This window comes from Bactrocera latifrons, unplaced genomic scaffold (assembly GCF_001853355.1).
Source record: "Bactrocera latifrons isolate USDA-ARS-PBARC rearing strain unplaced genomic scaffold, ASM185335v1 scaffold_681, whole genome shotgun sequence".
NCBI lineage: Eukaryota > Metazoa > Arthropoda > Insecta > Diptera > Tephritidae > Bactrocera > Bactrocera latifrons.
The window spans coordinates 70,068-92,724 of NW_017537358.1; the positions used below are offsets into that span (position 1 = coordinate 70,068).

Consider the following 22,657-nt stretch of genomic DNA (forward strand, 5'->3'; position numbering starts at 1 on the left):
ACGCCATTTGCAAAAAAAACTGCAATATTTCTTTTTCGAAAATGTGCTAAGTCCAACACATCCAAGTATTAAAAATAACTCCAGAAAATGTGCTAAGTCCAAAAAAGGCCTATATAAAGGCGCTCATTAAATTTTTTATTATATTTTTTTTTGTACTTAAATGAAATATCACAGTTGACAAAATTGCGTTAGAAAAATAAAAAAAATTTTGAACTTCAATTTTTATTCACTTTTTTTGTTTTATTTAATAATTAAAAAATGGCACTTAGCACCTTTGCACGTTAAGCCGACGATATGTAAGATTTGAATGATAAATATACCATTTACATATGTATATTTATCACTATTTTAATATATTTAATTTTTTAATAATATTATTATAGTTTGTTATATACATATGTAACTACGAATATTGCTTTGAAAAGTAATTCAATTCAAATGTATTCAATTGCACATGTATTCATTAATATGCACAAAAAGAATTCAAACGAATACACATATAAACGTATAAAAACGCAAAAGAGCGAACATACGTCTGTTAGAGCAATATATAATGTTGAGCATAATTTTTATTTCACGCTCAGCTCTCTTCAAACGAAAATGTTAAAATTTCTCCTGCCGAGCTGGCAGTGGCGAAACTTGCTCATCTCGACCGAGTTAGCCAAAAATATTTTTACGAACTCCGCGCCGTGAACCTTCTCTATGATAGACGTTCTCAGGTATTGGAATGGCGAGATTTTCAGCTTCATTTAAGAAAAATAAAATTAAATTCGGATAAGTTGAAAAAAAGTGTTACAGCTGTTCAAAAATTAGTGAAGAGATTCGCTATACTTTAAAAATCAGTATAAAAAGGGCAAGCCACAATTTGTGAAGTTTACGGAGACAACGCCGTATCAGTTCATGTATAATGTCCCTAGCGGAAAAATRGCAAAAAGTGGTCTACCAGAATGATACATGTTTGTTTATTTATTTATTATTTTAAATATAAAAAGGTAAGTTAAAATTTGATAAGAATCGAACTTTGCGAATCGACTTTTTCGACTACCCAATATTTACCTGATGGTAATTTAAATGCCGACTAAACTGGAGTGTTTTATCGCTAATTACCTACTCGAAGTTTCGTTGCAAAATGCAAAATTTGTAAAGGAGGTAAATTTGTAAAGAAGAAAGACTGAGCGTATCGTTGCAGCAGTACTTGAGAAAAGTTAATACCGCTGGCTAGACGTAACGTTGCGAAGCCGCGAGGTTTTCACCGAAATAAAAAATTTGATTATGCAATGGGCTCTTAATAAAAAGGCTTGGGTGACAACTGTAATTTTTTAACATTGGTTTAGTTCTATCAATGAGCAAAAGAAGATGCAAAATAGAAATTTTGTTCATAACGCTAGAAGTCAGAGTTTAATTAATGAATATTCAAATGTGATTGTTGTAAAATTGCTGTCACTAAACCCGACGAGAGAAATTCAACCGCTCGACCAAGCAATTATACAAAATGTAAAAACAAAAAATATATAAAAAATTAGAATTTATCTGATAACACATCTTGATGAATGTAACAATGCAAGTGAATTGTCAAAAATCATTTCTAGTGAATGAATTCTGATTTTGTAAAAGGTCCACCGCAAGATATAAATAAGTAATGTTTGATAAATCACAACTATCCTGAATAAATCCGAAATGAATTAGTACTGTCCATAGTTGTGGAAAATATAGAAAAATCCCATGATTCCCACGAAACTATTTTTAAAAACGTGTACAGGAAGTAAAACTCATCTCCCAAGGAACTTCTTCAAGTGGAAGTGAAGATGAGTGCATTGAACACTATAATCTCGCCTCTGCAAAGGAGGCTTTATCAAACATTAATAAAGCCATTATTTATGAATAGACACATCAACTAACTTTGCTGCCAGATTTTTTATAGTTAAAAACGAAATTTGAATAATTTATACGTTTTTCTAAATTAAAACAAACTGAAACAAATGCATTTTTTACAAAAATATAACTACATATACATATATGTACATATTGTCACCTAAAATGCAAAATAACGTAACAACATTTTCGGAAATTTGCAAGGGAAGGAAACACGTTATAAAATGGAACATGAGTGAAACAAAACTTAAATATTGCTGAAAAATGAGTAATATCTGATAGTATAACCTTAAAACGTTGGACATATGTACTTATATGTATGAAATTTGAAGTAGCGGATCGTAATCAATGAAACAGTCGGTTTCGWACTTTCTGATTGTACGTTATTTTGAATTTGAAGTAACCATATATAAGGTTGTTAAATACCTCCCTTCCGCTGATTGCTCTTTATTCAATGCTTTATAAAAAGTGTTACAGTGATCGGATTTAGTTCAAATATGCGCCGTTTCGTTCGATAATTTTTTCCCATCTAGGCGGCAAATTCATAATACCCCCTCGTAGAAGCCCTTCTCCTTATTTGCGAAGAACTGGGACTGTTACTATTCACAAGCCTCTTTTGACACACCAACAAGTGCGTTCGCCATGGACAGGAATTGGAGCTATGTCCGAGCTATATGGTGGATGCGATAGAACCTCCCGTCGGAGCTCCCGTAGTTTCTGACGAGTCATCAAGGAAGTGTGTGGTCTGGCGTTGTCTTGGTGGACACCTCCATCCTTACTGTTGGCCAATTCTGGACGATTTTTCTCGATCGCCTGCTTCAAGCGGCCTAGTTGTTGGCAGTAGATGGTAGAATTAAGCGTCTGGCCATATGGGAGCAGCTTTTAAGGGACGACTCCTTTCTAATCCCACCAAACACACAACAAAACCTTCCTGGCCGTCAATCCCTTAGACAGGTTTTACTGTAGTATAAAATAGTACAACATATTGCATAATTACAAATGTTTTACAAAAAGAAATATAAAAAGAGAATGTGTTTATTATGTATTACTGCAATCACTGTGCAATAACACAATAAAATCAGAATTAAGCATGGCAGCATTATTTAAAAACTTTGAGAAAACTGTTATTTCTAATAAATGATATTGCAGCAATTATGCTAATACAACTAGCTGTCATATGCTAGAGTGTTCCGATCAGAAAAGAATATTAGATATTGTACCGTTAACTTAGCAATGGGCAATGCCAAATTTCGTGAAAATATATTATCAAATAAAAAGGTTTCCTCTACAAGAATGTGGTGTTGATAGGGGAGCTGTATGCTATAATGGTCCAATATAGGTGGTTCCATCATAAGAAAAGCTTCATATTTATACAGACATAAAAACTTGGCAAAATGACCTCAGGTTGTCACGCTGGCTGATCATCTATATAATTATGTTATAGCGTCGACGATGTGTTTTTTTTTTGTGTTCCAAATATTTTCTGGGTATAAAACTTGACCAGACCTTTTTGTGTTATGACAGGGATATATTTTTTGACCTCTGGCAGTTTTTTATATCCACATTGCAACAAACGGTAAGCATGTTGAAATTTTCAATTTAATAAGCTTTGTTAATCTATACTTTACTAAAGCAAGCGAAAACTTGAGTAATCTGGAAGAAATTGCACTTGTTCATTGGAACACTAGGAATGTTGGTGCCAGTAGTCGAAAACCTTAAATTTGGTATAACGAATCGCATTTAAGAATGGTAACTGTGGTTTAAAAATCTTTTAAAAGTAAACGTGGACTCACCTCATTGGTTTAATATATATATCCCCAAATCCATTCAATTTGGGATACCGCCCACCTTTAGGTGTCTCCAGGCTAGTCGACCTATTTGAACTATAGTAGGATAGGCCTACAACCACGCCTACTTTCCATTTAACTTAACTCTAAATGCCAAGAGATTCTCTCACTTACTCACTTTCCGGCATACAAATCAAGCACCAATGAATATATCGGGAAAAATCTTTGCAAATAAAGTTCAGCTTTTAAGCTATGCTATTCTAAAAATTTACAAAATCGGACCACAACCTTTCAATCGCCCTCATACCACAGATGTAAACTGACTTTTTACTGAAGATATTATATACTCTTGCGACTTGCAAGAATCAAATCCAGGAAAATACTTTAAGGTATAAAACTAATCGAATACAGTAAATTCAGCTGGATATTCGAAAATCCAATCCTGTTATTAGTTATATAGAGTTTTCAAGTTTTCACTCCAATTTAGTTATTTTAGGTACACAGAAACACTTATGAGTAAAACACGCTGTCTTATTTTCATTGTGATAACTCACATATTGGCCAATATATGCGGTACAAAGCCACCCGGAATTTCGAAAATTTTGATATTAAGTATATGGGGCCTGAGGGTAATATTGGTTCGATTTGACATACAGATATACCATTATAAGAGAAAGATTATCCCTTAACCTCTGTTATATATATCACACATCGATCGAAATTTTCGATCTATTCGGTACCTAGGGGTTTGAACAGTTTTAATTAGATTTCAACAAGCTATGGTCATAAGGTGGCACACACTGGAGGCATTATTTGTGCAAAGTTTTATGCCGTTGTATTTGTGAAATTTTAAATTGTGCTATATGGGAAGTAAGCGTGGTTGTTGTACGTCATTTTTTCAATGTCACATAAAGATGTAAGTAAAGTTCCCCTTACTAAATTTTGTCGAAATCGGTTGGTCGGGTCCCAAGATAAGGAATTTCACCAAAAAGTGGGCGATGCCACGCCCATTGTCCAATTTTCATACTGGCTTCCATTTCAGTGGTAAAATTTAATATCTATGGCATGTTTAGTTATTAATTTATCTCGCTTTTAGTAGTTTTTAACAGTACCGTTATTGGGAAGTGAGCCGAATATTTTTCCTATTTCATCTATTTGCTGTCGGTAGAATTTGTTATTAGATTTGTACTCAGCAAATTTGGTTGTTTTAGCTTAAGCGGTTAAGGAGATATGTTCATTAAACTTGTTAGAGGGCAGGGTCACGCCCACTTTTACAAAACATTTTTCTCACAGGTGCCCCTTGATTTTGCGATTCTCTGTACCAAATTGCAGCTTTATATCTTAATTATGGCTTTGCATATGCTTTCTGTTAATGACAATTTGTGGGTGTGGCAGTGGCCCGATTACGCTCATCTACAAACTCGTAATTTTTTGTGCAAGTTTGATCGAGATATCTGAATTCTTACTCATGTAACAGTTTGCACGGACGGACGGACATAAAAACACACAGTCAACCAGATACACACATCACACTGATAACATCCGTATATCTATCTCCGTTAGTTTTAGGTGACACGTATAAGAACAGTTGGTCTCTATGACAAAAATGGGTTTCACCGGATAAATACAACTTTAAGCCGCATATACCTGATAGGTAAATAGAAAATGTCTCATATATCGGACAATATGTGTACTATCTTAATATGATTGAGTAAGTTTCTTTTTCTACAGACGATGAACTTTTGACCCTAAAATGCATGCATTTAGCTAATATCGAGACTTTCAAATATCCGGCTRACTTCACTCATTGATTGGAGATGCTATGTAAGATGCTTCAATGACACGATTTAAAATATGACACTTCTGGTTGGCTCTATATCGTATTTATCGGTCAATATTTTAGATACTTATAACTTAACGTATAATAATATTGGATATACAGTAGATCAATGCGGAAAATATGTAAAATTGGTCTAGAAATTGCCTCAACTCCCTACATTTACATTATTTTATTATATCTTGTTTAAACATTCCGAAAATGTCAGTCAGTGTATAAGTTATATTTGTATGTATTTATAAATTTACTTGAAAATTATCGATAATCGATCATACATGAGCCAGACCTTTCTCTGTCCCCAATTTACGTTATATATTGTTTATAACATATAATATTTTAATGAAATTAAGTGGACAAGTTTTCTGAAAAATATGAAAAGAATGAGTGTTTTATACATTGATCCCGACTGCTTATCCCTAATATAAATATTTCCGACTATATACTTCTCTCGTCAACACAATATATTAGCTTTAGCATTGCATAGCATAAGTATGGTACATCGCATTTAAGAATGATTTTAATATAATTTTAAGTCTGTTAAATACTTTTCCTAATGTTTTTAAATACAATTTTGCCAACACTTGAAAGTATTACCTGGCTTTGCTCTTTCTGAGTTGCACGAATGTAAAATGTGCAGTTCAGTGATTTTAATATTCTGGATGTAGTTATGTGTAGAAGATCACGCAAGTGGGGAAAGTTTAATGATCGCCGTTCACTTGGGAGTGACCAGATACGATTCTTTTACATATGGCTCAAACAGCTCACGACTTCAGGTCCTAAACCAAGTATCTTCTGGATAGCCAAATAACATCTGTTTAAGACTAGAGTGAGAAGGCGAAACATCCCCTCCTCAAAGTCGTGCATGGTTGGAGACCCGCTACTTAAAAAACGCAACCAATGAACAGTCAAAAACAGCTCGAATGAGAACCCCCCTTTTGATGATGACCACTGCAAATGCGTTAAGGATTTGGATTTAAGGACATGCACCTAGAATGTCGGGTCCCTTAATTGGGAAGTCGAAGCTACCCAGCTAGTTGATATCCTACTTATAGTGAAGGCTGACATCATCGCCGTCCAAGCAATGCGATCGACGAGACAAAGACTGAGGCGGTTTGGTCCTTGAGACATTTACTACAGTGGTCATATAAAGGAGCGCATATTCGGTGTGGAATTCGTGGAGGGAGAGAGATTCCGTCGCTGACTACTGTCATTCACACCGGTGGATGAACGTCTAGCCACAATCCGTATCAAAACGAAGTTCTTCAATATATCGCTGATTTGCGCCCACGCCCCAAYGAAAGACAAGGACGATGTGACCAAAGATACTTTCTATGAGTGCTTGGAGGGCACCTTTGAGAACTGCCCCTGCCACGATGTCAAAATCGTGCTTGGCGACTCTAACGCCAGGATGGGCAAAGAAGCTGTCTTTGGCACTACTGATCGACTTCGCCTTTGCCCGAAATATGGTTATCTGCAGTAGTAGATTCAAATATAATAAAATACATCAGGTACCTGGCTGTCTCCGGATTGAAAAGCCAACAAGATCGATCACGTTGTGGTAGATGGAAGACACCTCTGGATTCTCAAATTCGACGTCGAGAAGCTGCAATCACAACAGACAGCTGAACAATTTTTTACCTGGATTGCACTCCTGCTCTCTGAGAGCAACTTACTCGGTATAAGGGAACTGTGGGACAGCATYTCAACCTCCAACCAAAACCTTTGGTTTTCAGAAAATGCAGAAGAACAGCTGATACGATCAAGAGTGCCGTGTCACAGCGGAGAGAAAGCAAACTGCCTACCCCGCAACGTCACAATAGACCACAGCACGTGCGGGATGAGTTAGATACTGGGAGTTGAAGAGGGAAGCGAGACGCATTTGCAGCCAGGGTTAATACTCCAAAATTCTACAAAAAGATGCGGCGACTAATAGAAAGTTTCAAGCCTGCAGAATGGCAGTGAAAATATAACGTCAGGAGAAGCCGACCACGATGCCCCAATCGATGACATAGGAGCAGACGTTCCATTGCCCGACAATGAAGAAATTCGAATAACAATTACCCGTGTGAAGAACAACAAAGCGGCATGGGCCGATGGATTACCGGTCGAACTTTCAAACACGGTGGCAAAGAACTGATAAGGAGCATGCATCATCTTCTTTGTATAATATATTCGGGCGAAAGCATGCCCAACGATGGCAATTTGAATGTGCTTTGCCCAATCCACAGAAAGGAAGACCCCATAATCTGCGCCAACTACCCTGCGGTAAGTCTCCTCAACACCGCGTATAAGACTCTATCGAGGGTATTGTGTGGAAGATTGCCCAGCTTCAACAAACTGATTGGATTTTATTAGTTTAGCATTAGACCTGGAAAATCAACAACTGACCAGATCTTCAATAAGAGTGTACAGCTGCTGGCATGCGCCGATGATATGGATATCATTGGCCTCAATGCCAACGCCATTAGTTCGGCTCTCTCCACACTGGATAAGGTATCAAACAAACAGCCGTCGTACTCGCGATTAGGTACCCATATAACTGTTGACAGTTATAACTTCAAAAGCGTTGATAATTTTTTTGTTCTTGGAGCCAGCATCAACAACGTCAGCATCGAAATCCAACGCGGAGTACTTCTTCGGACTAAGTAGGCGATTGAGAAGTAAAGTATTCTCTCAACGAACAAAAACAAAACTTTATTAGTCACATATATAGTTATAGTTCAGCGAATCAAAAGAGAGCGGATATGCTGCCTGAGCCATATCGTCCGAATGGACGAAAACATTCTAGCTATGAAAGTATTCCCCCTTCACTCCGTCGGAAGGACCAGGTGGAGAAAGACCTGATTTCGCTTGGAATCACCAATTGGCAATAAGAAGAAACGACTGGTGCGCTGTTTTTAACTCGACTATAACCGCGTAAGCGTAAGCGTAATTCAGTAATGTTTACAATTTCTTCATGGAAATAATATTAATGAAATATTAAGAAAATCATCTTCTCCGATGAGGCTCAGTTTAATCTGAATGGTGCGGTAAATAAACAAAACAGTCAACTCTTGTGCAAAGAAAATTCACAAATTATTCAGGAACAACCATAACATTCACCTAAATTGATAGTTGGATGTGTTTTTAGGTCTGAGGGAATCATCAGTCCGTATTTCTTTCGAAATGAAGCTTGTCACACCGTTACTGTCAATGGAGGGTGGTACAGATCGAAAATCATAAACTTTTAATGACCACAATTGGAAGAAATTCCTCTTGACAATGTTTGGTTCCAGCAAGTCGGAACTACGTTCCCCATAGCACATGCAACAACCGAATCATTGCGAGAAAAGATTGGACATTCGATTATATCAAGAAATTGAGCCATTGAATGGTCTCCAAGACCATGTTGAGGGGTTATTTGAGTTCATTGGCCCTTAGCTTTCAAGGTTTAGAAGTCAATATTGAACGTGCTATTCATGACATACGACTTAATATAGTAGAAAAAKTACTCGAAAATTTGGTTTATCGAATGCGTTCCTTTTAATTAAATATTGTTTCCGATATGCGATTTAGTATTAATTCAATGATGCAAAAATGCAACATTTTAAGAAAAAGTGTTAAATGATAAGCGTTTTTCATTAATTTCGTAAATTACAGTTGAACAGTTTTATTATGTTGTATGTACTAATTATGAACGAAAACAATGGAACTTCTGATTTATAATAGATGCCATATTTTGCTCTTATATAATTTAATAAATATTCAATTTGTAGGATGTAATGGAACACTTGTACAATGTTACCTATAATGAGCAACATTTTCGTCGAGAAAAGAGTACGCTATAAACTATTTATTAATATTTAACATTAAATAAACATCTGGCATGAGACTCCATGTGGTTTGGTGCAAAATATTAACAAATCTACGGCCCCATATTCAATATAATGATTTATTTTCTGTTGATAGTTGCCAATTCAAATTTTTTTGTAATAAAAAATGGTGAATTAATTTTTATCGGAACATGTTGAAAAATTGGGTACTGGTTTTGTTGTTTGTATAACATAAAATTAAATTATTACATATCTAGATATGGCCAGGATGACCACACGATTTGTCCGTGCATGATAGCCCCGCTCACCCATACAATTTTTACTTGTACGTTACACAATAAATATACGTCAGAAGCAGTAATTTTTACAGATAGTGGTTAAATGTTTGAAATGCATCGGTATAAAAAATGTTTCATAGTACGACTCATACATACATGAAGACATAATGCAAACTTTCGATTGACTTTTTTCTGTATAAATCCATTTAGGTATATAATGGTAGAAGCAATAAGTTTTACAGATTCTGATTAAAGGTTTCAAATGATTCGGTGTGAAAAATTAGAATATGGGCGTAATTTTTTTTGGTTTGTCGCTATGTAAACTTTGGCAATATTAATTCAACCGTATACCGTATAAATCGGTGAACAAGTTAGACATTAGCAATATTAAGTGAAGTACCATTTTGGTATATACTCGTATAGTTTAATGCCGAAAGTGTGTTTTCGATAATCATTGAGTAAGCTTAATACAATTAGTTCAAACCTTCCAGTTACCCGATGTACTAATTTTCGTCTGTCCATCTGCCTGAATTGTATAAATGAAATCGGAAACGTCCGATTATATTACCTATGTATTAATCTAGTCCGTTTAGTTGAGATTAAATCTTTTATATATCATATGAGTTAACTTTGTTGAGTGTAAATTAAAACATAGAACAGAAAGCAAAATTTAGTAAAGAAATTAAGTGAGTCTATAACCTACATACATACGAGTATAATATAAGTTGATAAGATAAGAGGTATGATTTTAATACATTCAAGGTTTCGTAGAATAATGAATGCTGCATTTTTCGCAAAATTTATGACATTAAGTTTTGCCAACTCTTAAAAGCATTTCCCCGTCTTTGATCCTTCCAGTATAAAGTTGTCGGTTACATTCGAGCTCAGCTTTTCCTTATTAAAATTTATTACTACTAAGTATTTGACCAGCGTTGAACATTGTGAATTAGCGTAAATTTGAATAGATTTTATTCATCGAACTTTATCTGATCTTTTAAAGTCCGAAATATGATTTATAATTTCATATGTCTTTGTTTTTTATTTTAGTTCGATCGACAGTCTTCAATTCGTTATAGTTCTCGACGTGCGCGCACTCTGGAATCACTTGCTTCCTTATATGAGGTAATGTATAGTCTCTGTACTCGTATGCTATTATACTATAATAATCGAAATTGCGAAGTCATTATATTAGTACAGTGTACTATTTTTATGTTACGAGTTTCTATCACTGCTGCAATATAGTAAGGCATCATATTATACGCCAAAATGTAGAAGTATGAATAAAGTATCTCCTAAATATCAGCAGGAAAACAAATGTGTCGCAATATTTGAGCAGTTATTTGCTAGCACGAACCTTTCCTTTTTGTTATCGATTATTTACTATCACTGTATGACTTAAGCAAAGATGTGCGCAGAAAAAGAAATATTACCAAAGGAGAATAGAATTAATTATAACTAAATAATGAAGTAAGGTCTATTTAATTGAATCACAAAAACTATAAATTATATTATTAAGAACAAATTAAGGTATACGTTTTTAGACCTTTTCCAAATTTTCTAACGTAAACTGAAATTACAATTAATACTTGTAGTAGGTTTGGCTAATAAAACGAAATAGAGAAGATTCAAGGGTTTATTGTATAAAGGTCCGGCCTTCCAACGGGCAAAATAACAATAATATTTACAATTTTTCCTTTAGTTTTCGCAAATGTATCAAGACATAATTCCGATTACTTTGGCGTTCGGTTAAAAAACTCGAAACTCGGCATAAACGGGTATGTACGGGTAGGGAAGCCTTTCCAGATAAGAATTATGTTGCTAAAACTTATATTTTTTAAATATTCTCGTTTAAAAATTCAAAATAATTATTTTTAATAACACTTAGTATTTCACAATTTGGGTACTCACAACGCGTCATAAAGGATCATAAATTTTTTACTAGTTTAAAAATTTTTTTATTGGATTGCATACTAATATAAGTTTTCGCAAATACAACTCTGAAAGCTATGTTTTCGGATCGTTATAACTTATAACTTCATGAGATTATGTGAAATCCCTAAATGTTTCACAAAATTTTTCGCATTTTTCACTATGTATATTTAAATACATACTCTAAACATTGAAATAAGTTCATGCAAGTATTTAATTTTTATTTTGTTATATTTTAGCTATATTTATTAATTTAAAAATCACTTAGCACACTCATCGTTGAAAAGGTTAGATTGTTTACAATTATGAGGAAAACAAGCGTTGCCACAACTTAAACACCAAATATGTAGGATTTTCAACGATTTTTCTTTGTTTGTATTATCAACAACAACCCTGGTCGAGCCAATACCCAGGGCGACTGAATTACTTTCGCTTATTACTCCTTTACAAATCTAAGTATTTTATTACTTAATAGTATAATTTAATATTAATTAGTTGTTTATTAAATTTAAATAAGAAAATATCCATATGCATAAAAAGATTCTTTATACTCATCTTAATTTGAAATACAATTTATAGACGCTTGTTTTTATTATAACTAAGATTGCTAATTAAAGAAAGAGAAATTATAGCGAAAAAGAGAAATTTCATCGAATTGCTCATAAAAGAATTACCCTGGTCGAACCAATACCCGGAAAGATTCGTTACTCATTTTAATTTGAAATATAATTTATGGAGGCTTGTTTTTACTAGAATTTAGATTGCTAAATAAATAGGAATTATAGCGAAAAAGAGAAATTTCATCGAAATGCTCATATAATATTTGCTTATTCCATTTCCTCATAATTGTTAGCACATAAATGATGCTCACTACGCGTGTAAAAGGTAATTTTTAAAATATAAATTTCTTACTTCTTAAACCAGCAAGAAGTGTAAATTGTGAATTCGTTTAATTGTTTACTGTTTGAATTAATTAAAAGAATTTGAAATGAAAAATGTGCATAATGTGTGTTAAATGTAGTGAAATAGCCTGGTGAAATGTTGGATTTTGGGAATTTTTGAACTTTAAAGTCGAGTATCTCGTACTCGTATCTCGTACATAAGCGAACTTCGTTTAAATCCAGGCTTGATGCGGTTAGCGATAAATGCCGGAGTTGAATTTGGTCCGTATATTTCTTAAAATTTTTTTTATTATTTTATTTGCCAAATGACTTTACATCTACTACAGAAGTAAGAGGAATTGTCAAAAATAATAACATGTGTAAAAACTTCCGTTATAAATTTTGTTCAGTATTTCCTTACATAATTAATGAACAGTCCATGCTTGAGTTAATTGAGGTAAAATTAGGGGTATATATTAATAAATTAAAGTGAAAAACAAAGGCCTATTATATCGGAATATATTTTTTGGAATTTGTTACTTTTTTGTAATAAAGCTGTTTCATCAAAATGTAATAAAATGTTGGTGTTAGAAAATTGATGATATGACAGATAACACCCATACCAATAAAAARAAAATAAAATATTACAGTGTCTAGTACATCAAAATATCAATTTTAAATATTTTTTCTTGTTTTGGAAATCGGTGCAAATTCTTCTTGAAAACGTGTATCAATACCATATTTTCTTGCATTTTAATTGGCTTTGCATTTGAATAATTCTCAACCATTTGTATAAAATTACAACTTTGCTTTGGTCTCTGCTTAAACTTTAGACGCATTGCCCAAATTTAAGTTCGTATATTTTGTAAAGTTTTGGAGGCATAATTATTGTTGTTCTATACATTATACACATATTTTGAAAATAGGGAAATTATTCAAAAATTCAGTTCGATCGAGATTTCTGGTAAGAATTCGAGGGCAACCTGAGCCCCTGCGCCACTGCTTTACAACTACGTAAATGGCAGAAATCTATATTTGTCAGTTTCATGTATATGCTATTTTTCGCACGTTTGAACAGGTGCACAAGGCACGCACAGGTGAATTGGATGTATCTACGGCTGAGCAACGCGTACAAACTCTTAAAGCTGCGACAATCTGTTCCCTGCTTATCCGTGTCGTTCCCTAAACCTTTCTGTGTCATCACAGGAGTCAGCGCAATCATTGCTGAATATTGTGGATATTAGTTTCTCTGCGTTCGTTAGCTGTTATGAATTTGCCAGTTCAAACGCGAGATACACCCCTATCCTGGTTTTTGGGGGTTATATGCACTTATTTTCTGAAAAAATGTTTTTTTTTTTGAGATTTTGATACTGCTGATACGTTTATATTATATATGTTTGAAGTTGTTAAATTTAATTTTTCAGTAAAAAATTTGTGCATTTGCTGGGACTACAGCTTTACACTTTTTTCTTTCACGCTTTGCGGTGAAAATGATAAGTAGGTGATGGTTTATCTGCAAATAACGAAAATAAAAGTGTTTTTTTCGTTTATATCATAACGCCTAAGCRTTTTTACGCAAGTGGTGATGATTTTACTACAAATATCGATTTTTGTGGATCTAAAAATTAAATTTTTTCATTCTCAGAAGAAACTCTGGTTACAAATAAAAAATCCTTCGTTCAAGTATGATGTATTGTAGTTTTCAAGTAGCCCATAAAAATTAGATCGATAGGTTACATGTTTCTTTATGAACCTTGACCACCGCAACGGTACGAGCGGTCGGCATGTACTCGGTGGCACATGGGAGAAGCGGGCTGTTGAAAGCTGTAACTTTGGTTCTAGTGCACAGATCTGTATGAAATTTGGAAGGAGTAATCTTAAAAGTATGTATATACTTTAAGGAAATGCAATAGAAAATGTCGATTTTTCCTACCCACACAAGTGTATAAAACCCCTTTTCCTTCTTTGACCTTCTACTACGACCTGACGTCTGTGGTCTTATATCGAAGAGAGACACAATGAAGCAGGGACATTAACATCTTAAATAATAATTCAGGCTTGCGCTCATTTATCACTTACATTTTGGAAGTCTCGTTTGGACGAAATTGTAAGCAGCTTTTCTAAGCTCGACGAAGGGTATGATGTCGATGAGATTATTGATGATCTCAACAACTCAATCACAAACATTAGAAGGGCGTTACTGATACGCTTACTACTGCAAGCTAACGCACAATCTCCTGACGACTCTTATGGTAGTGCCTTAAGGAAATTCTATCGTAATATTACGAAATGTATGGCATGTCATGTAGTCCATAAAATGTAGTGCGAACATTTTTAGAAGGTGCTGTCGATAATTATAGAGTAATCAGCGACCATAATCAAGCCGATACTTGAAGAATCCTCTTCTTTCCATGAATACTATATTCACGTCCCTATAACTACAACGCGCAAAGGACTAAAAATCTTTCCCAGAACCTTTCTATCGAAAACTAATGAGAGACTTATAGAGATATTCTGCGTTTGATTTCGAGGCTGAGGTGTTGATGGTGGTTCCAAGATAGATGAAGTTACCTACGAAGTTATTGCTGTCAACAGTGACGTGYAACCTAGTCGCGAGTGCGACGACTGTTTGTTTGATGACAGGGGTAATTCGTCTTGCCCTTGTTCACCACTAGAACTAACGGTGCGGGTGTTGAGGCCAGTGATATCAATATCATCGGTACATGCCAGCAGCTGTACACTCTTGTAGAAAAGGGTACCTTTTCTGTTTAGTTCTACACCTCGAATTATTTTCTCCAGAAGTAGGTTGAAAACTCTGTTTACACAGCCGTATTAGTTTTGGTTGATACCAATTCAGATATCGCGACATAAAGACAGCTCCTTTTCGTGCTCTCTTTTTACGAGTCTTTTTGTGTATTGAGCAGAGCACACTTAAATTCCAATCGTTAGGCATTCTTTCGTCCGAACATATTTTGCAAAGAAGCTTATGCATGCTCCTTATCAGTGTGTTTGAATAGCTCTACCGACAATCCATCGGTCCCCGCCCCTTTGTTGTTCTTTAGGCGGGTAATTGTTATTTTAGCTTATACATGGTCGGGCAATGGAACGTCTGCTCCATCGTGTTCGCCTTCTTCTGGCGTTATATTTTCACTGCCATTAAGCAAATGGAAAAGTGTTCTCTCTATAATTTTAGTATGCTCTGGACATCAGTCGCTAGATCACTTTTGGAAGTTCAACAAGAGTATGCTCCGGTCCTTCTGTTCGCATAACTTTAAAGCATTACTCCTGTCGGCCAGCTTGTCAAGCTTTTCATACTCACACATTTCGGCCTCTCTTATGGTTTTGTACAGGAGACAGCCAGGTAGCTTGGTGAAAATTTCTATGCTGGAATCTAGTACTACAGATAACCATATTTCGGGCCAGGGCGAAGTCGATCAACCTCAACAAATTTTGGAAGGTTTCCTCGTGGAGGCTGGCTGTTGGCTGGCGCTTAAGTCGCCAGCAAGATTTTGACATCGTGGCGGAAGGAGCTCTCATAGGTGCGCTCCAAGCGCGCATAGAAGATATCTCTGGTGGTGACATCGTCCTTCTCTTCCGTTGGGGCGTGGCCGCTTTGATGAGGATTGTGTCTATACGTTCATCCACCTGCACCGGAGATGTCAGCCATTACTCTAACGCGGACATCAACCAGCTAGGCAGCGCCACCTTCCCAATTAAGGGTCTGGACATTCCAGATGCATACCCTCAAATCATAATCCCTAATTCGTTTGCCACGTCAGTCCCTCATCCAAGGCTGTTTAAACTCTTTTATTTCGGCCGTTTTTTACGTGCGGGTCCCAAACCCAGCGCACAAGCCTTTGGAGGAGATGTTTCGCCTACTCACTTCAAACGGATGTTGTTAGGCTAACCAGAGGATACTTAGTCTATAACCGGAAATTGTGAGCTGCTTGAGCCTTATGTAAAACTTTACTCACTTGCGTGAACATCTACATATGACTCCAACCCAGTAAATGAAAAAAATTCCAAAACTCAGTACAAAATAGTTTAGTGATTACACAAAAAAATAGTTAAATATGGCATAGAAGCCAAAATTTCGTGTCAAATCAAATATGTCACTGGCAATCATTAAGTGAAATTTTCAAAGAAGGGTATTTGGGTATATTGGGTATTCGACATAGTCTTTTCGTATTTCTAATCACACTTCAACTTAGTTTTTTTTTTGTCGCGCCATTTTTTGATTTGTCGCTGTTTTGATTGTCGGAATTCTAAATTTCGTGATTTTGATTGTCGGCACCCCGTTTGTCGTTTACACCCCTGTAAAATATTCTTCACATGTCGTCATATTTGGATTTGTCGGCATTTCAAACTTTGGTATTTTAAGTATATTCCAATAAAGATAGCACTTTCAATGCAACAATGAGATATACGACGACATTGACATAGTTCAGCGAATTAAAACAGCGGCTACGCTGGCTGGATCATACCGTCCGAATGGACGAAAATACTCCAGCTCTGAAAGTTCGACGCAGTACCCGCCGGGGGGCAGAGGAAGAGGAAGACCTCCACTCCGTTGGAAAGACCAAGTGAAGAAGGACTTGTATTCGCTTGAAATCTCTAATTGGCGCCACCTTGTGAAAGGAAGAAACGACTGGCGCGATGTTGTTAACTCGGCTATAACCGCGTAAGCAGTTTCTACGCCAGTAAAGAAGAAGGGTCTCACGTACGTGTGGAAATTTTTCGTGTTTAAATCAAAATCTCGTAATTTAGAATTTCAACAAGATGCCGACGATTGAAAATACGGAAATTTTTAAATAAGTTATAAAATTTAATAAAAAAAATGGTAAATATAGTTCATAGGTCCCAGAGTAGAAAACACCACTATTCGAATGTTTAATTTTTGAATTGTAGTTGAGTAATTCAAAACAAAAAAATACTTTTACTTACGTTTTTTTCAAAAGGTGACGTTGTTCGTTCGAGGACCTCTGACCACGAGCACACCTTTAATCAGATTTTCTTTTTGTGCTTCGGTAAAAAAGAGGGCTAGTTCCCTTTTGGTGTTCACAAGATAAGCACAGTCAAACTAGATAAGCGAGTGTTCAAGGGACCACAATCTTATTCTCGGTTCTCACTAACCCGAGTTTCTCGCTAATACAGGGTAGGTATGCAGCAGTAACAAGTTACAACAAGTACGAATGTAACATAAAGACCTTTGTTTAAGTGAGAATATATTCATTCTAATTGTATTTAGATATTTTCATTACTTATATACTATTTTAGAAAACTATTTTAAATAACTAAATATATGTGTATGTATTAAGGTTTGTATGTATTCCATCATATTGTTTATGCTGCTTGATATGAGGTTGTTTTCAAGTATACAATTTAATACATGAGAGTGTGTGTGTATTTAATGTTATCTCATCTGTAAATGTATGACTTGTGTCCCCAAGCATTTTTATTTTTATTGGATGCACATTGAAATAAATCCATATCTCTGTTTATGTATGTACATGTGTATGTACGTATATATATTCCATACATTTTAAAATAGATATTTATGTTTCATACCTTTTTGGCTTTGCTGATAAGTAAACATGTTTCAACAATTAGTATAAATATTAAAAATAATATATTGAAGTTTGATTAGAAATACGAAATGACTTTATCGACTTTATAATGTGAAGAAATTAGACAACAAAATCACAATCTGTTCATTTATTTTTACACCCTGAATAGTTTGTAACACCCAGAAGGAAGCGTCGGATATCCTATGAAGTATTTATGTATATCTACACTAATATTAAAAGAGGAAAGATTTGTTCCTAGTTTTGCATGTTTGTAATGAATAGGCTCAAGAAGTACTGGGCCGATTTAAAAAATTCTTTCACCAATATAATGCTACATTCTTCCAATTTGACATAGGCTACATTTCATTTTGAACAAAATTAGAGATCCTTGGTAAAATTTGAACAATGTAACCAAAGGTGTAGAAAAATTAGTCTTAAAATGTCTTTCGTCGAATGCGCTGCCAAAACTATTAGCAATAGAACAAAATAATATAATGTACAACCATATTGAAGAACATTATAATGTCTACAAAAAACTCTGCGGGAACATATGTCTAACTATTGTAGTTATGTCACTACAACAACTTTTTCATTGTAAACATTAATGAAAATGCTAACCAAATTCAAACCATGCTATTTATGTGTTTATATTAATCCTTATCCAAATAAATTATTTTATGGTCAAGACCATTTAACTACCTATAAAATAGTTTTTATTTTAAATAAATTAATATTTCAAATAATTTTTATTTATTTCGACTATTAGAAAGCGAAGAAGAAAATTGATGACCTCATGAAATATACATATTCGCATTATTTCGTTATCATTTCCATATTTGTACCAATATAATTTCTATGACACATGCATATGTACATATATTATTTCTTTGGCAAAATTTGTCTGTATGTTTACGAAAGCACATGCGAGCCATATACATTTGTACATACATTAATAATAACAAGAGTCGCACGCTTCTTTCGCATCTCCTTTGTCACGGTCAACCAATGGCCGAAAGTTGCGTTTTGTCAAAGAGTCAAGTGCTGAACACATTGAGCACGACAGACTGCAAGCGACATCTGTCAAATATTAATTATTAGGGACACAGTTATGTAGTTGTGCAGCTGCCTCAATCCCTGTGTTCCTAAGAACGTGTGTATTCTAATATCTGTCGCGTTCACGGTTCAGCAATTGTGTGATGATAGAAAATTCAAGCTGTGCCGAAAAAAATAAACGAATGGCCGCCTATTCACCGCTTCCCTTGCCGCTGTAACAGCTTCGTCTACAAACTAGCGTAAATATATACATATATGCATATATATGAGCTTGCATACATGTCGACGCAGATTTTAGCGAGTCACAGAAAAATATTTTAGAATGGACAAATATTATCAATCGACAACTCCGTTGTTGCCACTTTTCTGACTTCGTTCTGTGAAGAAGCATCAGAAAGTTGTTCAATTTATGATTTTTAGCTTTTGCCATCGTCCCGAAAAGACTCTCGTAAGCAGAGGCATGCTTGGAGAGATGTTACGGCGCCTGTTTTTATGATTGAAGCGAGGTCTAAAATATAAAAATGAATCGCAAAATGTGTTGCTAAGCGCATAACTGAAGAACGCCTGCACCAATTTGGTCGATTCTTTTTTCTAAATGTTCGTTGAGGTTCAAGGATGGTTTTCACGGCAAGAAAATTTCGAATAATCGCCGGAAAACCCCTAAAGATACCCATTTTCTTTTTCCCATACAAACGAAGGAATGTTTATTGGCTAGTAACGCTAAGAGAACGGCTACACCAATCTTAATGAAATTTTCAGAGGTTGTTCTGTATGGACCGGGGAAGGTTTTGAACTAAACAAAAAAACCGTATGCTTTTCGTGAGGTAAGTCGGAAAATTGGACAATTGCAAAAAGCAACTTTTTCACATATACATTTTTTTCAATTATCTGAATCGTTCAGTTTCGGTCGCTTTCTTTGTTTATCCGGCTATTCAAAAGAAAAAATGTTGAAAAATACTCAGTGAAAACTGTATATGTGTTTCAGAGAAAATGAACAATTGCAGATTGAAATTTGTTACGCAGGCACGTAGAGGTTGGCGTTCTTTTTGCCATGAGCGTATGGCAACCCAAGGCAAGGCAAGAGGTACTCCCAGGATGCGATGACATACGTGCGAAATTATGGATCGCGATCAATCAGCAAGCGATCGTCACGGTGTCACAGCACAAATTTTCAAACAACAGCCTCGATGTTTGATGGACTTTATCTTGACGCAACATATGGTATACATATATGGTGCTGTTAGATGCTGGATGTATTCTGTTGGAAAAAAGGTTAGTTGGATGGTGGATGGTGGTTACACTAAATCAAATAGATGAAATAATTTCTGCGGAAATTCCTGACGCAGAGAAAGATCCAGTATTATAGGAAGCGATGAAAACAAATATGTTTCATGGACCTTATGGACATCACAATATTTGTATGTCTGGCAATAAATGCACCAACATTAACATCACCAGACGACAATGGCAGAACATTTAGCATTCAATTTAGAAGAGTAAATATCGAAGTTGACAACACATGGACTGTACTATATTAATCATTATTGTTTAATTCACATTCAAATCTCATATCATTGTTGAGTATTGCAGTTTGGTAATATGGAGAAAATACGTTTGTAAAAACGTCACCAAAGGAAGCACATGGCGGTTATTGGTCTTGAACGAGATAAGATCAGCAAGTATCAAATGGTCGATACGTGAACTGCAATAAAGCGCTTTGTAGGATATTTTTTTTGCAATTCATGAACGCGTTCGGACTGTTGTGCGGCTCGCAGTTAATTTGGGGAATGGCCAAAGAGTGCATTTCAACCCAGAGAATACAAAGCAAAGCCAAATAGTAGATGGACATCCAGGTGTGTTCTTGACTAATGCATTAGGACAAATTTACACAATCCATCCGAAAAATGACGATTGCTTCCGCCTTCGGTTGCTATTGATTAATGTTTCATTTGAGGTATGTGCAACTTTTTGAGAAGCAAGCAATTACAATTGTTGGAACATGATAATCACTGGAATCAAACGATGGCATAGCTACTGCGAACGCTAATGAAATTCATGATGATGATCATTTCGACATATCAGCCTTCAAATCCGCGTCAATTACATATGATATAAACAAAAATTACATTACTGAAGGCATTTTACATCGTGTCATCGTATGGGTCAATTCCGGTTGATACTTCCGGTGGTTTGATATAAATTCGATCTGCTGTTTATCAATTCACGAAATACGAACTCATCGCGAATGTTCGGACATTTGAAAAATTAATGTAACTACGATACCTTAAGTGCACACGCAATCTTCTTATTCTTCTTGATTGGCGTAGACACCGCTTACGCGATTATAGCCGAGTTAACAACAGCGCGCCAGTCGTTTCTTCTTTTCGCTACGTGGCGCCAATTAGATACTCCAAGTGAAGCCAGGTCCTTCTCCACTTGGTCCTTCCWACGGAGTGGAGGTCTTTCTCTTCCTCTGCTTCCCCCGGCGGTTACTGCGTCGAATACTTTCAGAGCTGGAGTGTTTTCGTCAATCCAATATGTCAATGTCGTCGTATACCTCGTACAGCTCATCGTTTCATCGAATGCGATATTCGCCGTGGCCAACGCGCAAAATACCATAAAACTTTCGCAGAACTTTTCTTTCGAAAACTCGCAACGTCGACTCATCAGTTGTTGTCATCGTCCAAGCTTCTGCACCATATAGCAGGACGGGTATTATGAGTGACTTATAGAGTTTGGTTTTCATTTGTCGAGAGAGGACTTTGCTTCTCAATTGCCTACTCAGTCCGAAGTAGCACCTGTTGGCAAGAGTTATCCTGCGTTGGATCCTTGGTTATCCTTGGCTGGTTCCAAGATAGATGAAATTATCTACAACTTCAAAGCTATGACTGTCAACAGTGACGTGAGTGCCAAGTCGCGAGTGTTTGTTTGATGACAGGAGATATTTCGTCTTACCCTYGTTCACTGCCAGACCCATTTTTGTTGCTTCCTTGTCCAGTCTGGAGAAAGCAGAACAAACTGCGCGGGTGTTGAGGCCGATGATATCATTTTCAGCGGCATACGCCAGGAGCTGTACATTCTTATAGAAGATTCTATCTCTATTTGGTTCTGCAGCTCTAATTATTTTCTCCAGAAGCAGGTTGAAGAAATCGCACGATAGGGAGTCGCCTCGCCTGAAACCTCGTTTGGTATCGAACGGCTCGGAGAAGTCCTTCCCGATTCTGACGGAGCTTTTGGTGTTGCTCAACGTCAGCAGCAGGGATGCCAAATCCAGACATCGCGGCACAAAGGCAGCTCCTTTCCATGCTGTCGAAAGCAGCTCTGAAATCGACGAAGAGGTGGTGAGTGTCAATTCTCTTTTCACGGGTGTTTTCCAAGATTTGGCGCATGGTGAATATCTAGTTGGTTGTTGATTTTCCAGGTCTGAAGCCACACTGATAAGGCCCAATCAGTTTGTGGTTGTTCTTCAGGCGGGTAATTGCTATTCGAACTTCTTCCTGGTCGGGCAATGGGACGTCTGCTCCATCGTCATCGATTGGGGCATCGGGGTCGATTTCTCCTGGCATTGTGCGTTCACTGCCGTTCAGCAGGCTGGAGAAGTGTTCCCTCCATAATTTAAGTATGCTCTGGGCATCGGTGAC

The 22,657-nt window shown here is 36.0% G+C and overlaps 1 protein-coding gene across 1 annotated transcript in view; it reads left to right on the top strand.

The window, feature by feature from the left end:
- LOC108975700 (MAGUK p55 subfamily member 6) overlaps positions 1 to 22,657 on the top strand; it is a gene marked incomplete at its 5' end in the record, with an annotated part of 93,084 nt that overhangs the window by 66,826 nt on the left and 3,601 nt on the right. The window contains 1 exon segment of the mRNA XM_018944395.1: positions 10,634 to 10,708. Coding sequence (XP_018799940.1) covers positions 10,634 to 10,708 — 75 coding nt within the window.